This window comes from Neofelis nebulosa, chromosome 9, assembly GCF_028018385.1.
Source record: "Neofelis nebulosa isolate mNeoNeb1 chromosome 9, mNeoNeb1.pri, whole genome shotgun sequence".
Lineage (NCBI taxonomy): Eukaryota > Metazoa > Chordata > Mammalia > Carnivora > Felidae > Neofelis > Neofelis nebulosa.
The window spans coordinates 72,917,390-72,939,404 of record NC_080790.1 but is presented as its reverse complement, the minus strand read 5'-3'; the positions used below and the strand labels follow the sequence as shown (position 1 = coordinate 72,939,404).

General features: G+C 36.4%; 2 protein-coding genes across 4 annotated transcripts in view; one reads left to right on the top strand and one right to left on the bottom strand.

Moving 5' to 3' along the window:
- Nucleotides 1–22,015, bottom strand: part of LHCGR (luteinizing hormone/choriogonadotropin receptor) — a 120,756-nt gene that overhangs the window by 18,707 nt on the left and 80,034 nt on the right. Inside the window, exon 11 of one of the 2 annotated variants that reach the window (XM_058684162.1) lies at nt 1,773–3,615. The exons of the other annotated variant lie outside the window; for it this stretch is intronic. Within the exon in view, the coding sequence (XP_058540145.1) occupies nt 3,531–3,615 (85 nt within the window). The 3' untranslated portion in view covers nt 1,773–3,530. Of the gene's footprint in view, nt 1–1,772; nt 3,616–22,015 lie in introns of those variants that run through there. 2 annotated transcript variants of the gene reach the window in all.
- GTF2A1L (general transcription factor IIA subunit 1 like) overlaps nt 1–22,015 on the top strand; it is a 43,600-nt gene that overhangs the window by 5,117 nt on the left and 16,468 nt on the right. For both annotated transcript variants that reach the window (XM_058684166.1, XM_058684167.1), the window contains 3 exons: nt 6,470–6,525; nt 8,790–8,874; nt 11,208–11,794. In XM_058684166.1, coding sequence (XP_058540149.1) covers nt 6,470–6,525; nt 8,790–8,874; nt 11,208–11,794 — 728 coding nt within the window. The remainder of the gene's footprint in view (nt 1–6,469; nt 6,526–8,789; nt 8,875–11,207; nt 11,795–22,015) is intronic.

Here is a 22,015-nt window from a genome sequence, read left to right as displayed (position 1 = left end):
GTTTCCTACAATAAAATTCTTGAAGTAAATAGCCTTGTAAAATTGAAGTACTTCTTAATTATACCTTCTCATTGTGTGCTTTTAAAGGCCTGTTTAAAATAACCTAAACTAACTTACTTCTGCAACCTTTTTATCTCTTGATAACAAGTTCAAATTAAATCTACAATGGAGTAAGTCATTTGCCTTTGTTCCATCTTTAGAGCTTTTTGCCCTGTCATATTTTCTTTGACTGTATTATCCATTTGCTTAATAATTTACTGTATCTTCAATTGTCAACCTTTTTTTGGGTCTCAGGACCCCTTTGTACTTTTAAAATTGAGGGCCTCAAAGAACTTTTTTTTTTTTTTTTTTAACGGAAGTTGTAAACATATGTTTACCATATTAGAAATTAAAGCTGAGAAATTTAGGGGCACCTGAGTGGCTCACTTGGTTGTGTGTGACTCTTGATCTCAGCTCAGGTCTTGATCTCAGGGTCGTAAGTTCAGTATGGAGCCTACTTAAAAAAATAAAGCTGAGAAATTTTTAAAAAATGTTGGTTTATAATAAAAAAATTGATCATATGTTAACATAACATATATTTGTTAGCAGTAAGCATTTTCCAGAATAAAAAATGTTTAATGACAGGAGTGGTGTTACTTTACTTTTCTGCAAATGTCTTTAATATCTCATATCTATATCTGAATTCAATCTGTTGTGATATGTGGTTTTGGCTAAAGTATATGAAGAAAACCTAGCTTCCCACAGATGTATAATTGGAAAAAGAGGAGTATTTTAATAGCATTTTCAGATAACTTGATAGTACACTAAAACTCCACAAGTGGTATTTTCTGAGAGCTTAGCTGCAGGGTGGAATCTGAAACTTGACCAAAAGACTTTTTTGTAATGTTAAAGTTCACTGGTGTGTCTTACACTTTGAATGGCTCTTGAACCTGTGTGTAATTTTGTAACATACATTGGTTATTTGGAAAAAATTGGTTCACTGAGTTACACATTTGAAATATTGTTCCTTATGCAAGATAAAAAAATCATATTAATATCTCCACATTTCATCAGAAAAGTGTTTAAATATTGGGAAGCTATCAAGCTCACTGTGGTGGCTGTAAGGTTTTCAGAATTGAGATTTGGGGATGAAACTTTGAATTTTATCATTGCCAAACAAATACTGTCTGTTTCGTCAAGGTGATGGACACACTTAGTTCATTTTCAAAAAATGTCTGCCAGATATCCATGTCTGAATAACTGTAATCTGTGTCAGTTATTCTTTCAAGCAAAACAGTGTTTAACACAAAGAGGCTAGATTACAGCTCCCAGCTTAAATAAAAGCACCAGTGCTTTTCCATGTACTTCCGTGTACTGGTGGATGCTGCAGAAATGCTTTATGTGTTCTTCTCCTTTCATCCCACAGAATATTAAAGGGATGTATACTTGGGTGTTGAAATTTCATAAAAATAATTGCTTATGGTTGCATTAAGGAACTTCTTTAGTTGAACAGTTTTATTGTTATTATTTTTGTCTTTTTTACTGTGAGAGAATGGCGGTGGAGAATAAATACAGTGGCCAGGTCGGGTTTGGTACTGCTGCCTTAATTCATGCTAATGTGCCTTCACTTTTACTCATCAGTGCTTTGCTCTGTAAGTGCAAGTGGCAACAAAAAACAAAATTTAGTGAGAAACGAATAAAAATGAAATTTTTATTGTTTTGGTATTATACAAATAATTTTGACTTTGTGGACACCGTAAAAGGGTCTCATGGACCCCCAAGGGTTTGCAGAGTCTAATTTGTCAACTGCTGTTCTATTTTTAGGGTGATTATATATAGTTTAAAATCCACTTTTTAAAAAAGACATAATTTTTTTCAGAACTTTACATTGGCGACAAATTTAGGAGAAGGGATAGAGATTTCTCCTACACCTTTTAGCCCCATTCATGCATAGTCTCTTCAGTTATCAACATTCCCCCACCAGAGTGGCACATTTGTTACAATTGATGAACCCACACTGACACATCATAAACACCCAGAGTCCATAGTTTATATTATCACTCTTGGTTTTTCATGTCTTATGTGTTTATGCAAATTTATAATGACCTGTATCCATCATTATAGTATCACACAGAGTATTTTCATTTTCCGGGAAATTTGTGCTCCCCCTGTTCATCCTTTCCTGCCACACCAGCTCAGGGCAACCATTGATATTTTTACTATTTCCATAGTTTTGCCTTTTTCAGAATGTCCTATTGTTGGAATCATGTAGTATGTAGCCTTTCCAGATTGGCTTATTTCACTTAGTAATATGACTTTAGGATTCCCTCGCGTCTTTTCAAGCTTGATAGCTCATTTCTTTTCAGCATTGGATAATATTCCATTGTCTGGATATGTCACTGTTTAATTGTTCACCTACTGAAGCGCATCTTGGTTGCTTGCTGCCAAGTTTTGGCAGTTAGGAAAAAAGCTGCTGTAAGCATCTGTGTGGAGGTTTCTGTGTGGATGTAAGTTTTCAACTCCCCAAGAGAGTGATTGCTAGGTTGTATGCTTAGTTTTATAAGCAACCACCAAATTGTCTTACAAAGTAACTGTACCATTTTACATTCCCACCAGCAATAGTGAGAGTTCTTATTGATCTAGATTCTTGCCAATGTCTGGTGTTATCAATGTTCTTGACTTTGTCCATGCTAATAGGGATATAGTGGTATCTCATTGTTTTAATTTGCATTTCCTTGATGACATATGATATGGAGCACCTTCTTATTTGCCATTTGTATATTCTTTGGTGAAGTGTCTGTTTAGGTCTTTGGTCCATTTTTTTAATTTGGTTGTTGTAGTTGAGTTTTAAGAGTTCTTTGTGTATTTTGGATAACAGCCCATTATCAGATAAGTGTTTTGCATTTTTTCCAACCTTTGGCTTTTCAGATTATCCTGATGTTGTTTTTTGCAAAGGAGTTTAAATTTTTTTTTTAAGTGTATTTATTTATTTTGAGAGAGAGAGAGAATATGAATCCCAAGCAGACTCCACACTGTCAGCATGGAGCCCAGCGCTGGGCTCCCAACTCACGAACTGTGAGATCATGACCTGAGCTGAAAGCAATCAAGAGTTGGCCGCTTGACTGACTGAGCCACCCAGGCGTCCCAGAGTTTTAAATTTTAATGAAGCCCTGCTTATCAGTTATTTCTTTCATGGATTGTGCCTTCATTGTTGCATCTAAAAAGTCTTTGCCATGTGGTCATCTAAATTTTCTTCCATCTTGTAGGAATTTTGTAGTTTTGCATTTTACATTTATGTCTGATCTATTTTCAGTTAATTTTTGTGAAGGGTGTAAAGTCTGTGTCTAGTTTCAGTTTTTTGCATTGGATAGCCACTTGTTACAGCATCATTTGTTGAAGAGATTATCTTTTTGCCACTGTATTGCCTTGGCTCCTTTGTTAAAGACGAGTTGACCATATTTAGGTGGATCAGTTTCTTGGCTCTCTGTTCTGTTCCATTGATCTATTTGTTCTTTTTCCAGTGCCAACACTGTCTTGATTGTTGCAGCTCTCTAGTAAGTCATGAGGTGGGGTATTATCAGTCCTCCAACTTTGTTTTCCTCTTTGAATATCATATTGGCTATTCTGAGTCTTTGCCTGTAATCCATTTTTGAGAGAGAAATGGGATTCCATTAATAATAACCTCAGAATAATAGGTATGTACTAGGACTATCCTGGGTAAACTGGGACATGGAGTCACTTGGTCTATGCCCTATTTCTAGGGCAGTTCAAATCAGTTTGTGCTATTTGGTATTCCTGTTACACCGTCTTTTTGCTGAAACTCATTAGTCATTTGGGGGAGCAAGAAAAGGAAAAATGGGAATTTTGAGAAGTTTGTCATGGCTTTCATCTTTGAGCATCAAAACTCCCAAACTTCAGGTACAGACTATATTTCCAGTTGTTCCTGAACTTAAATCTGGTGGAAATTTCAGCAGTGCTGTTGGTTCTTGATGTGATTTGAGTTAGAATATTCAGTTTGGTTATCAGGAGACATGCATATGGTAATGAGTAGTGACAAAGCAGAAGATAGACCAGTCTTTGCACTTCCTGAGTCATATGACTTGGATATTAAGATTAGGAATGGTTCAAAGCAGGACCAAGAATTATGAAATTACTAACTGCCTTAAAGTATCAAAAACTTCTTACTGTATAGGAAAAAATACACTAGTAATGTTATTATGTAATCTTTTTACAGAATTTCTTAAATTACATTTGTGGGATTGAATTATTTCTATGTTGTAAAGCCTATTGTTTGGGAAATCTAATATCTCTAGAATATATACATGAAGACCAAAATTCTGACATTTAGTTTTAATTAAGAACACATATTCACTTAAAACTTAATTGGTTATTGAAAACATCTTGAGTATTTTAAAAAGCATGTTTCAGGCACATATAATAGTATATATAATTTGTGCAAGTATGTAAATGGTGCCTTTAGTATCAAAATTAAGTAGGAGCTGTATGAAACTTCTCTATAAAACTGTTCAATGCTTTTATTCTGAAAGCTATAAAGAAACTCTTAAAACTCTCTTTTTGGCTCTGTTTGATTTATGTAAGTATAGAAAAGTATCCTTTAGGATTTATTGCAAGGTATTTAAAAGAGGGGGATTGTTGCTATTTTTCCTCAAGAAATTCATTTAATTGCTTCAGACAGTGTATTAACAGATTTTTGTTTCCTCTCAGGCTGTGGCTTCAGCTGTACCAGCTTAAGCTTCGCTTACTTCAGCTAATTAAGACTAATACCATTGTGTTCCTGCCCCACCACTTCTTTCTAATTTAGCCTTTCTAAAAGAATGCCTGTTAATAAGCAAAGCCATAGATGAACGGAGGATAAAAATAATTTTCTACTTCATTAATCATCAATCTCTGTAGCTTCACTTCTGTTGTCTCAATGTGGGAAGGATGGTTAGTTTAAAAAATATTTGCTCTTCTGAACTCCTTTGTTTATTATGGAGCCGTTCTAGTGTCAGAAGCAGATCTTTGGGACAATTTAATGTGGTGTGTGAAAAAAGAACCTAATAAACATTACATTTAATACATATGTGCTGCATAAACATGCTAAGGTGTTGTTATTTTTATTAAAGAAAAGGCAGAGTGATATTCTAAGAGTCACGTTCAGCTAAAATGAGCCTTGAGGCAAAGTTTAAGGTTACTTTGGTCAATCGAGGTCTTTCTGTTGGAGTTACTATTTGTTCTTTACACTTACTTTTTTAATGCTTACATTCACAATCATTAGGCCAGCCTTTTAGCTGGATTATAAATAAAGGGATAGCCAAGAAAACTGGTAGATAATAAAGAAAAGATATATGAGATGGCAACTTTAATGCAGGTTAGGTTGGTGTTCTCCTAAGAATTTGTCCTCTTGTAATTTTCTTAGTAGCCATACTTCATGCAAAGTTCATGCAAAGACTTCTGGAAACATGTTCTTAATCATTTTTCTTAAAACTGTGTAGCTGTGCTGGCTTTATTTGGCCAAAGAATTGTAAGTCGCTTTTGATGAAATAAATGAATTGGAAATCCTTTTTTTTTTTTTTTTTATGTTTGTTTATTTATTTTTTTTATTATTATTATTTTTTAATGTTTATTTATTTTGAGACACAGAGAGACAGAGCATGAACGGGGGAGGGTCAGAGAGAGAGGGAGACACAGAATCTGAAGCAGGCTCCAGGCTCTGAGCTGTCAGCACAGAGCCCAAGGAGGGGTTCGAACTCACAGACCGTGAGATCATGACCTGAGCCGAAGTCGGATGCTTAACCGACTGAGCCACCCAGGCGCCCCTGTTTATTTATTTTGAGAGAGTGAGCGAGTAAGCATGAGTGCATACATGAGTGGGGGAGGGGCAGAGAGAGAGGGAGAGAGAAAGAATCCTCAGCAGGCCCCACACTGTCAGCATAGAGCCCATCGCAGGGCTCCATCTCATGAACCATGAGATCATGACCTGAGCTGAAATCGAGAGTCAGTTGCTTAACTGACTGAGCCACTTAGGCACCTCTGGAAATTCTTTTGAATGTGTAAAATTTGTAATGGTTTATGTTGGGGTACACAATTTTGCTCAATAGTGTAGTCTTTGGAAATGTGCTACTTGAATGAATAGTACTTTTCCTTCCCAATGAAAAGTTATAGAGATTTAGAGTTATACTGACTTAATAAAAACAACCTAAGTATTTTCTTATGGGGTTCTATACTACGGTATACTTGATTACAATGAGATATTTTCTTTTGGTACTTAAAATAGGTTAGTTATAAAGTCTTTATCTGAAGCTGCTGGAGAAAAATATAATTAAATTAAATATAATTCTTTTACCTCCCTTGGAATTAGGAAGTTTGGATTCACCATGGTCAAACATGTTAGTGATGGAAAACGTTTTTAAAAATAAGCTAGACTTAGCAATTTTATTAAATTGGTAAATTGTAATGGATGTATAATTATTTTTTTTTTTCTATGCAGCATCATTAGTTATTCCTGCTGGTAGACCTCTTGCCAGTTTTACTACAGCAGAACTGGTATGTAGCTTATTAAGGATATATTTTTAAATGTATGCTTCATTTTTAGCAAATGGTAGCAGAATGCTGGGCATGGATATAATTCATATTCCCTCAGGTGAATGGGAAAGGGTGTAGTAAGGGATGGGGAGACAGGACTTCTGTAACATGGATGTTGCAAAAACTCTGTAGTTCCAGAATTGACGTTTTCTTTATCAACTCTTCCTGTCTTCCAGAGTAGTTGTTAGCATCTGCCAAGGTTAGGAAATTTCTGAAGTTAAATTCTATGGAGTTTTAACACACCATTAATGTTCTATACCAGGTAGATCCTAAATGGATGATCTTGATGTTTTATTTTCTGATTTTTTTTTTTTTTTTTTTACCCAAGTTGAGCCACATAATGATTCTTTTTATTTGAGTGGAATATTTTGGTCATTTTTTACCTTTCTGTTGTAGAGGTTTAGAGTATAGGATCCCCCCCTCCCCCACGATTTGGGGCAGAAAATTAAATTACAACTTGTGTCTAGAAAATTGAGTAGTTTTCAGGTGGAGAAAAATAGCACTTTTTCTCTTCCATGGTTCTGATGGTATATAATCTACTGTTTTTCATTTTCTTTCAGCCCACTTTCTGAGGCAAAAGGTTTGGTGGGCCATCAATTTCCATTTCTTCATTAAAAACAAAGCCATAGCCCTTACTAGGATTTTTGGGAAGAATGGTGCTGCTTTTGATAAGAGACCAATGAAAAATATCTCTGCCTTTGAAATTTTTGGAACTACTTTTTCTCCTGATTAAAGAAACAATATACTGTAAACAGTAAAAACAAATTTATAAAGTAAAAAGTAAAAGAGCCCTGCAGTATTGTACCCCAAAGACAACTGTTTTAACTGTTTAATGTATATCCATCTAGCTACTCAATTTTCTACATACAGGTTGTAATTTAATTTTCTGCCCCAAATCTTATACTCTAAACCTCTACAACAGAAAGGTACAAAATGGCCAAAATATTCTACTCAAATAAAAAGAATTATTAGGTGGCTCAACTTGGGTAAAAAAAAAAAATCAGAAAATAAAACATCAAGATCATCCATTTAGGATCTACCTGGTATAGAACATCTAACCTTCTTTGATGAAAGTTAAATTAATTTTCAGGGTAAAAGTAGGCTTAATCTCTGTACTGTTTCTGTAATTTTTAAAAAAATGTTTATATTCAAGAAGAGAGAGAGCGAGAGAGCATGAGCAGGGGAGGGGCAGAGAAATAGGGACAGAATCTGAAGCAGACTCCAAGCTGCAAGCTGTCAGCACAGAGCCTGATGCAGGGCTTGAACCCACTAGCAGTGAAATCATGACCTGATCCTAAGTCAGAGGCTCAACCCACTGAGCCACCCAGGTGCCCCTGTAATTTTTTTTTTTTTTTTTTTAGTAATATAGATGGATCTTTATTCACTGCCAGTTAAATATTGATTAACCATAGTGGATATATCACAGTTTCATTAAGCTTTTGTTAATGGACATTTAAATTATTTCGTTTTTTTCTAGTATAACATTCCATTGATTATGTTTGTAGATCTGTTTTTGTGAATTTGCATGACAATCAGGTAATCAGGGTATATTCCTAGAAGTGGAATTTTTGGGTCAAAGATTATGCGTGTTTTAATTTTGTTATGTATTGCAAAATTGCCCTCCAAAAGGATGGCACACACACACTCATGTAAGCAGTGGTCTGAGAAAAGTGCTTTTTATCACGTACTTACCAACATTGAATGTTGTACATCAGTCTTTTTAAATATTTGCATGTCTGGTAGGCAAAAACTTTTTTGTCTTTTGATTTAGTATTAAAAAAATGGAAAACCGAGGTTTAATTATTCTAAAATAAAAATCCTACACTATTGTGTTATCTAATTTAAAATATCATTAGTGATCAATTTACTGACCAGAGGAGTCTATGAACAGCTGTGGTTCTTGCACCTGACATTTTGATAATCACTGACTCAGGGAAAGCTGTGTAGTGGGCAAGTTGTATGAGTCCGTGTTGATGCTGTTTACTAAGACTTACTGACTTCATTGCTAATAGCTGTAGAACAGAATTCCTTTTATCCTTGCTGAGATAATCTAAATCAAATATTGAAAAGCTGTTTTATTCAAAGAACTCAGCACTAATGTTAAGTGTGGTCCAACCATTGTCCTTTTATCCTGAATCAGATTATTTTTTACCCTCATGATATCAGGAAAAAAAGGTAGAAGTAAAGCCCTTTTCTAACTTTCTAATTAAATTTCTCATATCTAGGGTGCCTCAAACTCTAGTGCAGGCTTCACTCTTCCTGGTTATCCTATTCATGTACCAGCAGGTGTGACACTACAGACTGCATCTGGTAAGAGTATAGCCCCGAATAATTTATTTTAGCACTGGTACTGACTACTGGATGTTAATTTTCATGATTTTTAATAAACTGTATGCTGGAAGTTATTGAAATTATAGGAAGTTTTAATACAACTTATTTTAAGAGGAATACTAAATGGTGGTTATTGCTGTTCTGGAGGCATTCTCCCATAAAAGACACTGTACTAGGCCTGTCCTCTTACTTATTCCCAGTTATCTTCCCTAATGTTGTATAAGATGCTTTATATGTATTTCTCTAATTCAGATCAATTATCTAAATTTTGACATGGGGCCCCTGGGTGGCTCAGTCAGTTAAGTGACTTTGGCTCAAGTCATGATCTCACATTTCGTGGGTTTGAGCCTCGCATTGCGCTCTGTGCTGACAGTTCAGAACCTGGAGTCTGCTTTGGATCCTGTGTCTCCCCATCTCTCTGTCCCTTCTCTGCTCATGCTCTCTCTTTCTCAAAAATAAATATTAAAAAAATTTTTGACAAATACAAAATAACATTCTGTGTCTCTGCCAGCTCTAATCAGGAAAAACTAAACATTACCTTGATCAACTTTTGCCTCCTTTCTTACTGGAGATTGTATAGTATAATAGAAAGAATATACAAGAAGTTCAGAGATGAACCATCCTTTGCTTTTCAGAATACTGTTTTTTTTTTTCTTTAAAGTTTATTTATTTTGAGAGAGAGAGAGCTCACACATACGGGGGAGGGCAGAGAGAGAGGGAGGGGCAGAGATAGAGGGAGAGAGAGAGAGAATCCCAAGCCCAACAAGGGACTCTAACTCATGAGCTGTGAGATTACGACCTGAAGTGAAATCAAGAGTTGGCCACTTAACCGAGCCAGCCAGGTACCCCAGAGTACCATTTCTTGATTTGAAAGAGAATCATACCTATTATTGAGGTTGTCACAAAGTTTAAAGCACCTGACTGAGTGCTTAAAAAAATAATTTCTTCCTTCTCCTTTTAAGTGTTATTTTACTTTATTAATTTTCTTTTAATGTTTGTTCATTTTTTGAGAGAGAGAGACAGACAGAGGCAGAACACAAGGCGGGGAGGAGCAGAAAGAGAGGAGGACACAAAATCTGAAGCAGGCTCCAGGTTCTGAGCTGTCAGTACAGAGCCTGATGCAGGTCTCGAACTCACAAACCACGAGATTGTGTCCTGAGCTGAAGTCAGATGCTTAACCCAGACACCCCTTTTTTAGTGTTATTTTAAAGAGGAAAAAAAGGTCAAAATGTGGGGGGCGGGGGGGAGTTTGAAATTATTAAACTCCTTTTGGATAGCCTTGTCTTAGAGTCATTACATGGTATATCTTAAATATCTGAAATACATTCTCCATGATTATGTTTGTTTAAATCCCAATTTGGGTTGGTAACATTGTAATTTATCAAACAATGCAGTACTTCTGTGGAGTAAATACTGGTGGCCTGTATGTATTGCAAAATGTGCCATATGAGCAATAGTGAGAAAAGACTAGAGTTAAAGTGAGACCTCTTTAATTTTTTTTTTTTATTTTTTTTTAAATTTTTTTTTTTCAACGTTTTTTATTTATTTTTGGGACAGAGAGAGACAGAGCATGAACGGGGGAGGGGCAGAGAGAGAGGGAGACACAGAATCGGAAACAGGCTCCAGGCTCCGAGCCATCAGCCCAGAGCCTGACGCGGGGCTCGAACTCACGGACCGCGAGATCGTGACCTGGCTGAAGTCGGACGCTTAACCGACTGCGCCACCCAGGCGCCCCAAGAGACCTCTTTAATTTTTAACGGTAGAGTAATGGATATTTATTGTAGAAAATACAGGAAATCTGAAGAATAAAATAAAAACTCCTAGAGATAACCATTATTAACATATTGATGTATTGCCTGACAGTCTGTTACGCCTGAGGGTTTCTTTTAAGTTTTTAAAATTTTTATTTTTGGGGCGCCTGGGTGGCGCAGTCGGTTAAGCGTCCGACTTCAGCCAGGTCACGATCTCGCGGTCCGTGAGTTCGAGCCCCGCGTCAGGCTCTGGGCTGATGGCTCGGAGCCTGGAGCCTGTTTCCGATTCTGTGTCTCCCTCTCTCTCTGCCCCTCCCCCGTTCATGCTCTGTCTCTCTCTGTCCCAAAAATAAATAAAAAATGTTGAAAAAAAAAAAAATTTAAAATTTTTATTTTTATTTATTTTTTTCATTGTAAAAAAGACAGTTCTGTTAAAGCACAGGGACAGGACTCAAGGGCAGAAAGGGCTGCCAGGGTTCCTATTTTTTTTTTTTTTTCTTTCTTTCTTTCAACGAAATTAGGTTTCTATCCTACTTATGGTTTTGTTTTCTCCCTTTTAAGGTCACCTTTATAAAGTCAGTGTACCAATTATGGTGACACAGACTTCTGGAAGAGCAAGTATTCTTCATCCAGTTCAGCAAGTATTTCAGCAGCTGGGACAGCCTTCCATGATACAGACCTGTGTTCCACGATTGAACCCATGTTCTCTCCAAGCAACTACTGAAAAATCTCAGAGACTAGAAACTGTGCCCCAGCAACCTCCAATTCTTCATTCTGGGCTAGTGCATAGGAAACATTTTGAAAATGCCACCAGTGATATACTTGTACCTTCTGGAAATGAGCGTGAAATCATGTCTGAAGCTCTGTTGAGTCAGCTGGAAAGCTCTCAGTATATCAGTGTTCCAGGTGTTATGTTTCCTCCACAGGTCTCTCAGACAGGTTCTCCTGTGGAGCCAGTGCTCAGTGTTTCAGCCAGCATGACTCAAAATCTGAATGGTGGGCCCCTCTCCATGGGTCGACCAGGCGCCCAGCACCAGCACATGACTGATACTCAGCTTCATGTTCTTAAAAATAGGATGTTTGGATGTGATTCTTTAAAGCAGCCAAGAAATACAGAGGAGCCCAGCAGCCTACCTGTCTCAGAAAAGGTAGTTCTATGTTCAGTGTAATGGTATTAGGGGATAGACAGTGGCTGGTGATTTGACATCCTGAGTATTTTTAAGCTGTAAGGTACTCGCAAGTACATGTGTCTTGTTTTTTCCTCTAGAAGGTTGTTTATTATTCTTTTTAATATAGCTATCAGTTCTTGAAAGTATTCATGCCCAGCATTTCACACTTTGAATGTCAGTTAATGAACTAGACTATTCTTTATTTAAAAAAAATTTTTTTTTAACGTTTACTTATTTTTGAGAGACAGAGACAGAGTGCAAGCGGGGGAGGGGCAGAGTGAGAGGGAGACACAGAATCCGAAGCAGGCTCCAGGCTCTGAGCTTTCAGCACAGTGCCCGATGCAGGGCTCAAACTCAAAAACTATGAGATCATGACCTGAGCCTAAGTCAGATGCTTAACTGACTGAGCCACCCAGGCGCCCCTAGAATATTCTTTAAAGGGAAGTGTATTTGTTTTAAAGTAATCCATTTTACCTCTTCCTTACATTATGAGAATGTTTGTTTGCATATAAATTTAAAAGACCCAGAAATCCATCCTAGTAATTAAATGAATATTTTGAGGTAATTCATTGTAGTACTTAATACATAAAAGAGAGCCAAAGTATTTTTTTCAATTGCTCTACAAAATTTTCTGCAACTCCCATATGAAAATTTTCCCTTATCTTGCTAATATTTTATTTCTCTCTGCTTGCTGAAATACCAGTTAATATCTTTGGAAATTCAGACTACTAAAAAATAGCTTCTAATTAACTTTGCATGTGAAAAATAGGTTTGAATTATTAATTTCCAAGGAATTCATAGTGAAGGAAGACCAATTCATGGAGAATTTTGGATGGCAAAATTAAAAAAAAAATCTTGCGGGGCACCTGGGTGGCTCAGTTGGTTGACCGTCTGACTTTGGCTCAGGTCATAAAGTCACAGATCATGGGTTCGAGCCCCATGTCGGGCTCTGTGCTGACAGCTCAGAGCCTGGAGCCTGCTTTGTATTCTGTATCTCCCTCTCTCTTTGTTCTTCCTCCACTCATGCTCTGTCTCTCTGTCTCTCTCTCTCAAAAATAAATCTTAAAAATTAAAAATCTTGCTTTCTTTTTACAAATGTAAAATAGGTAATAAAGCTGACTCTATTTATACAGTTTAGTGACCTATGACAACTAATTAAATGTTTGTGACTCTAGCTAATAGTTCAGTGGTCCTCTAGAACTGCTGTACAGAGATCTGTAGCAATGCATAGTTAAGTGCTACTTTAACATTTTCCTAGGGGCGCCTGGGTGGCTCAGTTGGTTAAGCGGCCGACTTCGGCTCAGGTCATGATTTCGTGGTCCATGAGTTCGAGCCCCGCGTCGGGCTCTGTGCTGACAGCTCAGAGCCTGGAGCCTGTTTCAGATTCTGTGTCTCCCTCTCTCTGACCCTCCCCTGTTCATGCTCTGTCTCTCTCTGTCTCAAAAATAAATAAACGTTAAAAAAAAATAAAAAATAAAACATTTTCCTAGGTAGAAGGGAAGGATAAAGGGTGCAGTGAAGGGCAGTGGATGAAGACAGGGACTATCAGAAACTGACCTGTTTGAGAATGTTTCAGATGTTTGATGAAGCCTGTTCAAAAGCTGTTAGCAAGTCTCTTTTAGCAAGTTGAGTTTGGGTTTAGAGTATAAAGATTAAAATTTGTTTTGAATATTTTTTTCATTCTATTTCCACATTATTTATAAAATTTAAGAAGTGTAGGCTAAGCTCATAATTATGAAACATTTGTTTTTGAGGAAAAAAAATAACTGCATTGAAAATAAGTGTTTGTTTTTATCACTTAAAACTTTTGGAGGCACTCTTTGCCTGAACTCTGTATGAACTTTGCAGATATTTGGTGTGATGATTCAAGGACTTACTCTACTGTTACGTATTAGATGTCACCTTGTACTTCTGATATGGGGAAATAGATTAGTTAAGGGAAATTATCAAGAATTGTTTAGGGGATAGTGGTCGAGAGCTTAAGTTGGAAGCCACAATAGGTTCAAATTCCAGAGTCACCATTTACAAACAAGCTATGTAATGTAAGTCTCTGAAATTGTTACAGTCCGTAAAGTAGGCAGGAAACTAGCCTCATAATTTTTAGAACTATCAGAGATGATTTGTATAGTTTTTAATAGCTCCTGCCACCACAGTAAGCTTTAGATTAGTGCTGTTGTGCTTTATGGGCATGTGATAAATTGGGTAACTTTCCATATTAACTCTTTGGTTAGTTTTAAAATAGAGCTATATTAAAACACAAAAATCCAGATAGTCAAAAGTATTTATTTTATAAGGTGCTTTTTTTATTAATACTTAGTAAGGGACCTTTAAACATAGTTATTAGTAATCTGGTAAAGTTTATGCTGATAAAATTTTCAGAATTATACATAGATTTTCTTTTTTTAAGTAGCCTTTCAGAAATTCTTATTACTTAAAGCAAGTTACACGTGTACAGTTAAGTACACATATTTACTTGTCCTGTGTAGACTACCAAAGATGTAAAGTTTCCATGTAGGTTTATAGGTTTAACATTCTTACTGGTGTATAAAATATATTCCTCACAATTTTCGATTGCTCCTATTTTCAAGTGTGTATTACTATGTTAGGTTATTCTTCAGTGTGGGAATTTTGTTTTATAATCTCAGAATGCTATAGAGAACTAGAAAATGAGGTCTTTTTGGGAACTTCAAAAAGTAGGAGCAGAAGGAGAGAAATGGTAGGGTAATGTATCTTCTTTAATTCTTTTTTATGTCTTACCTGCCTTAGCATCATGCTCATGGTACCACTTCCAAATATCGTTACTTCTGCTGCCTTATCTTTTACTTATTTACCTGTCTGACTGCATCCTCTTACCTTCCTGGTGAGATCCTCTTTATGTCTTCCTCCTGTTTCCTAAGGTTCTGTCCTCAGACCATTTCTCCTCTTACCTACTTCATGTTTTTCTTGGGCAATCTCATGGATTATTATGGTTTTAACTACCACCTATTTGTTGATGACTATGATTCTAACCCTGTTACTCCCTTGAGCTTCATTCTCATGTCTCTTTGCCTTCTAGACAGTGCTACTGGAATGTTATTCATTGTCCCTCATCAGAGACACTGCATGGTACCACTGCCTAGCTGGTCTCCCACGCTAAGGATTACAATGACCTTTGCGCTCTTTGTTTCCCCCTATTCTCTTTATATCATGTGCTTTTTAAAAATTTTCTTTTGGGGCGCCTGGGTGGCGCAGTCGGTTAAGCGTCCGACTTCAGCCAGGTCACGATCTCGCAGTCCGTGAGTTCGAGCCCCGCGTCAGGCTCTGGGCCGATGGCTCGGAGCCTGGAGCCTGTTTCCGATTCTGTGTCTCCCTCTCTCTCTGCCCCTCCCCCGTTCATGCTCTGTCTCTCTCTGTCCCAAAAATAAATAAAAAACGTTGAAAAAAAAAATTTCAAAAAAAAAATTTTTCTTTTAAATTGCTGCAAAATATATACAACATACAGTTTACCATTTTAACCATTTTTAGGTACACAGTTTAGTGGCATTAAGTACATTCATTGTTGAGCAACCATCACTACTGTCCATCTCTAGAACTTTTTCATTGACTGACACCAAATCTCTGTACCCATTATACAGTAGCTTCCCATTAACCCCTCCATTTACCCCCTGATAACGTCCATTCTACTATCGGTCTTTATGAATTTGACACCTCATAACTGGAATCATAAAATATTTATCCTTTTGTGATTGGCTTATTTTACTTAGCAGAAGATTTTCAAGGTTTATCCATGTCATAGCATGTGTCAAAATTTCATTCCCTTTTAAGACTGAATCATGTCATTTTGATAACTTACTTATTTATAACTTTAATACTAAATATTTCTGGAATCTTTTCCCTCTTCTCCGTCTCTTGCTGTTGTCCTAATTGCCTCTCATTGGAGATAATGTAATAGTCTCCTAACTAAATTTTTAGTCTATAGTCTTTGCTTTTTTTTCACTCTAGTTTTCCCAGTCGATCCATTTTAGAGGTTAAAGGCCTAGGCTTCTGGGGTCCAAATTGTTGATCCCTTCTGTTTCCCTTAATAACTATGTGACTTGGCAAGCTATTGTTTCCTCACTTATAATAAAGGTAGTGGTGTCTACCATGGAGTCACTGTGGGAGGATTGCAGAAGATGATCAGGGGGAAGTGTTCAGCAGCACACTACCTAGCACATGGTTGTGTTCAGAGCATGTTAGCTATCATCTTATAGCTTCTTATGGCTGCCAGAGCTTTACCCAGAATGCAGCCTGCTATACATGTCACTGATGGCTTATCACCTACAAGGTAAAGTTCAAGCTCCTTAATGTGGTATGCAGGGACTTCCATGTTCTCTCTCTGCCAGAGTTTCTTAGTTACTTTTCCTTCATTTCATGCCTACTACTTTGGTAGGAACACCAAACTGTAATTCTCTGCTAACCTTGTAGCCTACCTCTCTCTTGCTTTTGTTATCCCCTCTGCCGAGTGCCCGAATCCCCCTCTTTCCCCATCCTTTTCTCTGGTTAATTGCTGCTTATCCACTTAATACTTCAGAAATTTTACTTCAGTGCCTCTAGACCTACTCCCTCCCCCTTCATTTTTGGATTGGTTATATCTCTTCTGTGTTCTCACTGCACCTTAAGCATGTGTGTGTCATAATGTAGTTAAAAGATACTTTAAAGTGTCCTGTTTGTACTGAGAGGTACATTTTATTAATCTCTGTATACATAACACCTAAGAATATATACACATGCATGTATACTAGAATATAAGCTTTTATTTTTTTTGTTTTATTTATTTTTAAAGATAAAAATGCACATATGTTTATTTTTTGCAACTTTAGCCTTTCACATTTTGATGCCTTGTAGAGTATGTATTCTTCAGTTTGTTTTCTTTCTTCTTTCTTTCTTTCTTTCTTTCTTTCTTTCTTTCTTTCTTTCTTTCTTTCTTTCTTTCTAATTTATTGTCAAGTTAGCTAACATACAGTGTATATACAGTGTGCTCTTTGGGAATAGATTCCTGTGATTCATCACTTACGTACAACACCCAGTGCTCATCCCAACAAGTACCCTCCTCAATGCCCATCACCCATTTTCCCTGCCCCCCTGTCCCTCACCCCTATCAACCCTCAGTTCTCTGTATTTAAGAGTCTTTTATTGTTTGCCTCCCTGTTTGTAACTATTTTTCTCCCTCCCTTCCCTCATGGTCCTCTGTTAAGTTTCTCAAATTCCGCATATGAGTGAAAACATAAGATATCTGTCTTTCTCTGACTGACTTGTTTCACTTAGCATAATACCCTCCAGTTCCATCCATTTTATTTATTTTTTAAAATGAGCTCTGTGCCCAGTGTGAGGCTTGAACTCACGATTCTGAGATGAAGAGTTGCATGCTCTACCAGCTGAGCCAGCCAGGTACCCCTAGAATTAAGCTTTTGAAGAAAAAGATCTATGATTACTTGATTTGGCTTAGTAGTTTTCAACCCTGGCTAAATATTAGAATCACTAGAGCATTAAAAAAATAATGTTCAGGCCTACCTCAAGGGATTTGGATATAATTTGTCCTGGAACGGGGTCCACTCATTAGTGTTTAAGAGCTTTCTGAGGTGTTTGTAATAATGTAGTTAAGATTAAGAACCACTGATTTAGCTCACAGTCAATGTATGAATGAAAAATGGATGGAGTGAGGGAGTTAAAAGAATATATAGCTTTAAGAGCTTTATTTTTTCTTTCAAATCCATTCTGATACTCCTCTGAAAGGTAAAAAGTCATCGTTATTTGAATTCAGAATTCAGTTAACTGAGCAAATATTTTTTGAGTCACTATGTGTCACTCCTAAATTAATATCTCTAAATCAAAGATTTTTCAACAAGATATGTGATATTTTTCTTTATAGAAAAACCAATTTAACAAAATAATTTTTTGTATTTGTCAAAATATGTTAAGGTATATTTCATGCCAAGTAAGAGTGGAGTGGCATGGGCTGTCACTGTACATGGTCAGGTAATACATAATCATTATTGCCATCACATTATGGTAAATACCTGGATTAAATTTCTGTTAAGAATTAAAGAGGAAGTGCCCTGCCATTATGATTATAGGCAATTCAATTTCACAGAGTTTAGTTTGAAAATGTGAAAAGAAAGTGTGTTAGATCTTAGGTTTCTCTTGTTCTATATTTATCATCTCAATAGGTATGAAGTTCTATCAGTCCTTACTAGCCATTGGAAAAATACTGTTCTTTAGAAGAAAACTTAAAAGGAAAGTGTTGGAAGCAGGTTTGGGCAAACAGAACTTTATCTTGAAATATCTCATGCATTTGTTTATTGTGTACTACCCAGGCACAGAAGCCATATACAATTGAAGAGACCTTGGTGAAACTGAGAATCTTAGAAATTATTGAGCTGGTTTGTTTTATAGAGAGAAAGAAAATGGAAGCTGTGCCTCTGTCAGATGACGTCATGTGAACTAGAATGGTTGACACTTCTTCTCATTCAGCTGGAATTCATAGAAGAATCAGCAGTAATTTGCCTTTAACATTCAACAGGATAAAAATATGAATGCTTCTCAGGGCAGCTAGCATTTGATTTTAATCATCATTTGCACATTGGCACCATCAAAAGAGTTGCTATCTTATGAAACATTATTATTATAGTATTTTTCTTAGCACAGTTTGGTACTGTCTAAACTGATGGAGCTTCTGAGGTGGTTGGCAACAAATGGTTTTGCTGCTTCAGTAAAGAGAGCACTGCTATCTATTTCAGCACATGGCATACATTAATGCTAAGACACAGCCAATAATTCTAAGAGAAGTCTCATAGGCTGCCATGAAACTCAAATACATTAGAGCGAAAGTATTGAATTACTGCCTTTTGCAAGACATTTGTCAAAAAATGTGGGCAAAATGTTAAATTCTTCTTCACACAGAATTTTTCTGGCTTTTCAAAGGACAATGCTTGAAGTTGTTAAGTGATCCCAGGAGAGACATTGATTATTTTTGAGAGAGAATGAAAACCCCCTCGTAACAGTTTGACAGGGAGAAGTCCATTGATGATCTGTGTGGATGTTTGGCCATATGAAAGGCTTACATCTTTCTATTCATGATCCTGCAGTATCAGTTTTGGATATTGCTACGAAACTGCTGGCTGTTTTGGTCAAATCACCACCTTAGGAGATTAGAGTCAGATAAGCACACGAACGTTGCTTGGTGGAAGTGCTTCTGTGAAGAAGTTGAGAATGACAAAACCCTTTTGCAGTTACTGATACTTGGATTTATAATCTTACTCCTCTCCCAAAGTAAAGAGGACCTTACTGACTTAAGTTTCATGATGCTACATTAATTCAATCAGAAGAGTCCTGGAATCTTTAATATTTCTCAATAAGCCTTAATATTCATGAAAAGTACTCTGGGAGCTCTGATTGCAACAGAAAGATGTTGTGGTTTGAGGTTCCCAGTACTTGTCACTATTAAAACAAAAGAGCCAGTTCCACTATGTGGTTTGGGCCTAGGCCTAATCATAATTTACTTAAAAAAATCAGATTTTTTGAGGTGGAATTAACATACAATAAAATTCACATGTTTTAGGTACACAGTTTATAGTGTACGCTATGAATTTTGAACAAACCTGGGAAGTTACATAACCAGTACCAAGCTGAGATACAGAACATTTCCATCACCCTAAGGAGGTTCCTCATGCCCGTTTGTAGTCCGTATCCTCCCTACTTCCAGTCCCTCTCAGCCACTCACTGATCTGCTTTTTTTTTGGTATAGGCTTGCGTTTTCCAGAATGTCAAGCAAATGGAATCCTACAACATATAACTTCAGTATAATACATTTGTGATTCATCCATGTTGTTTATATATCAGTTGTACCACAGTTTGTTTAGGCCTCCATCATTTGGACATGTGGATTCTTTCCAGTTTTGGGCTTTTGTGAATAAAGCTTGTAAAAACATTCATGTGCAGGGTTTTTTGTTTTTTTTTTTTTTTTTTTCTTGGTGTGGATGTAGATTTTCTTTTGTGTAAATACCTAGGAATGGGATTTCTAGGTAACATGATACATATATGCTTGTAAGAAACTGCCACACTCGTTTTCAAAGCCATTATATTTTCACTAGCAATGTATGGTAGAATTTTGCATTTCTCCTAGCAATTTATAAGATTTGTAGTTATTTCACATCTTTGCTATTCTATCCTGTTTTCTGGAGAGGAAAAGTTTGTGATTTTGATGAAGTATGCTTATTTTTTCCTTTTAATTTCTGCTTATGTATCTTACCTAACCAAAGATTGCAAGGATCTCACATGTTTAAAAAATTTTATAGGTTTTACATTTAGGACTGTGATCCATGTTGGGTTAATTTTTGTATATAGTACAAGGTTAGGTTCTTTTGTCTTTCGCATATGAGTGTTGTTTTAGCATCACTGTCTGACTGTCTGAAGCTCACTGAGTGTCTAAAGCATTTCACCTTTAATGAGAAGCAGTAACCATATGTGTTGGTTTATTTCTGGACTCGGTTTCATGAATTCATGTGTCTTTTTCACTCATACCACACTGTCTTAACTATCATAGCTTTATAGTGTGTCTGGATGTCAGTACAAGTCTCTTTGTTCTTTTTCAAAGTTGTCTGGTTATTCTAATTCTTTTACATATAAATGTGTGAATGAGCTTGTCAGTTAAAAAAACTGCTAGGACTTTGATTTGTGTTGGATCAAGGGAGGAATTGACATCACCACAACGAGTCTTCCAGTTCATAGATACGACACATTTTCTATTTATTTAGGTCTTGACTTTTGGCATTAATGTCTTGTAATTCTCAACATGCATGTATCACATGTATTATTTTTTATTTAAGTATTTTATGGTTTTAAGTGCAATTATAAATAGTACTAAAAGACACTATCAAGGACAACTTTATTCATATTTTATGCTTTATTTGCATTGCTTTTAAAAATATGTTTTTAAAGGTAGTGTTATTGACAAACTGAAAATTCCATGGTTTTTTACGTATATTGCCAGAGGTTGTGCCAGTTTTCCTGCTATCAGCACTCTATACCACTCTGTTTTGTATTTTATTTTATTTATTTTGAAGTTTATGTAATTGATTTTGAGAGAGAGCATGTGTGCAAGTGCACAGGGGAGGGGGAGAGAGAGAGAGAGAGAGATACTCCCAAGTAGGCTGCATGCTGTCAGCAGGGCTCGATGTCACAAACCATGAGATCATGACCTGAGCTGAAATCAAGAGTCAGATGCTTAACTGACTGAGCCACCCAGGTGCCCTGTGTATCTCATTGTTTTATTACCTACTTGACAGTTCATTATCACCATTGATTTTTTTTTCCTCGTAAAAATTTACCATTTTAACCATTTTTACCTGTGTACTTGAGTGGCAGTAAGTGCATTCACATTGCTGTGCAACTATCATCACCATCCATCTTCAGAACATATTTGCTTTCCCAAATTGAAACTCTATGCCTATTGAATAATAACTCCCCATTCTTCTCTCACCCCATCCCTGGCAGCCACCATTCTATTTTCAATCTCTGAATTTGACTACTTTGGATACCTCATAAGAGTAGAACCAGACAGTATTTGTCCTTTTGTTTCCCTTGTCACTTAGTATAATGTCTTCAGTGTTTATCCATGTTGAATCGTGTCAGAATTTCCTTCCTTTTTATGGTTTAATACTCTGTTATATATCTATATCTATCTATCTATCTATCTATCTATCTATCTATCTATCTATCTATCTATATTTTTTGTTTATCCATTCATCTATCCATGGACACTTGGGTTGCTTATACCCTTTGGCAGTTTTGACTAATGTTAATGTAAACTTGGGTGTACAAATATTTTGAGTCTCTGCTTTCAATTATTTGGGGCATATAGCCAAGTGTGGAATTGATGGATCCATATGGCAATTCTATTAAAAAAAATTTAAGGAACTGCCATACTATTTTCCATAGCAGCTGTATCATTTTACATTCCTACCAGCAGTGCACAATGGGTTCATTTCTCCACATCCTCACCAGCGCTATTTTTTCACCAGCATTTTTTTTCCCTTTGATTATTGCCATCCTAATGGGTGTGAGGTGATATCTTATTGTGGTTTTGATTTGCATTCCTCTAATTATTAGTAATATTGGATATCTTTTAATGTGCTTTTTGGCCATTTGTATATTTTCTTTGGAGAAAGTTCTATTCAAGTCCTA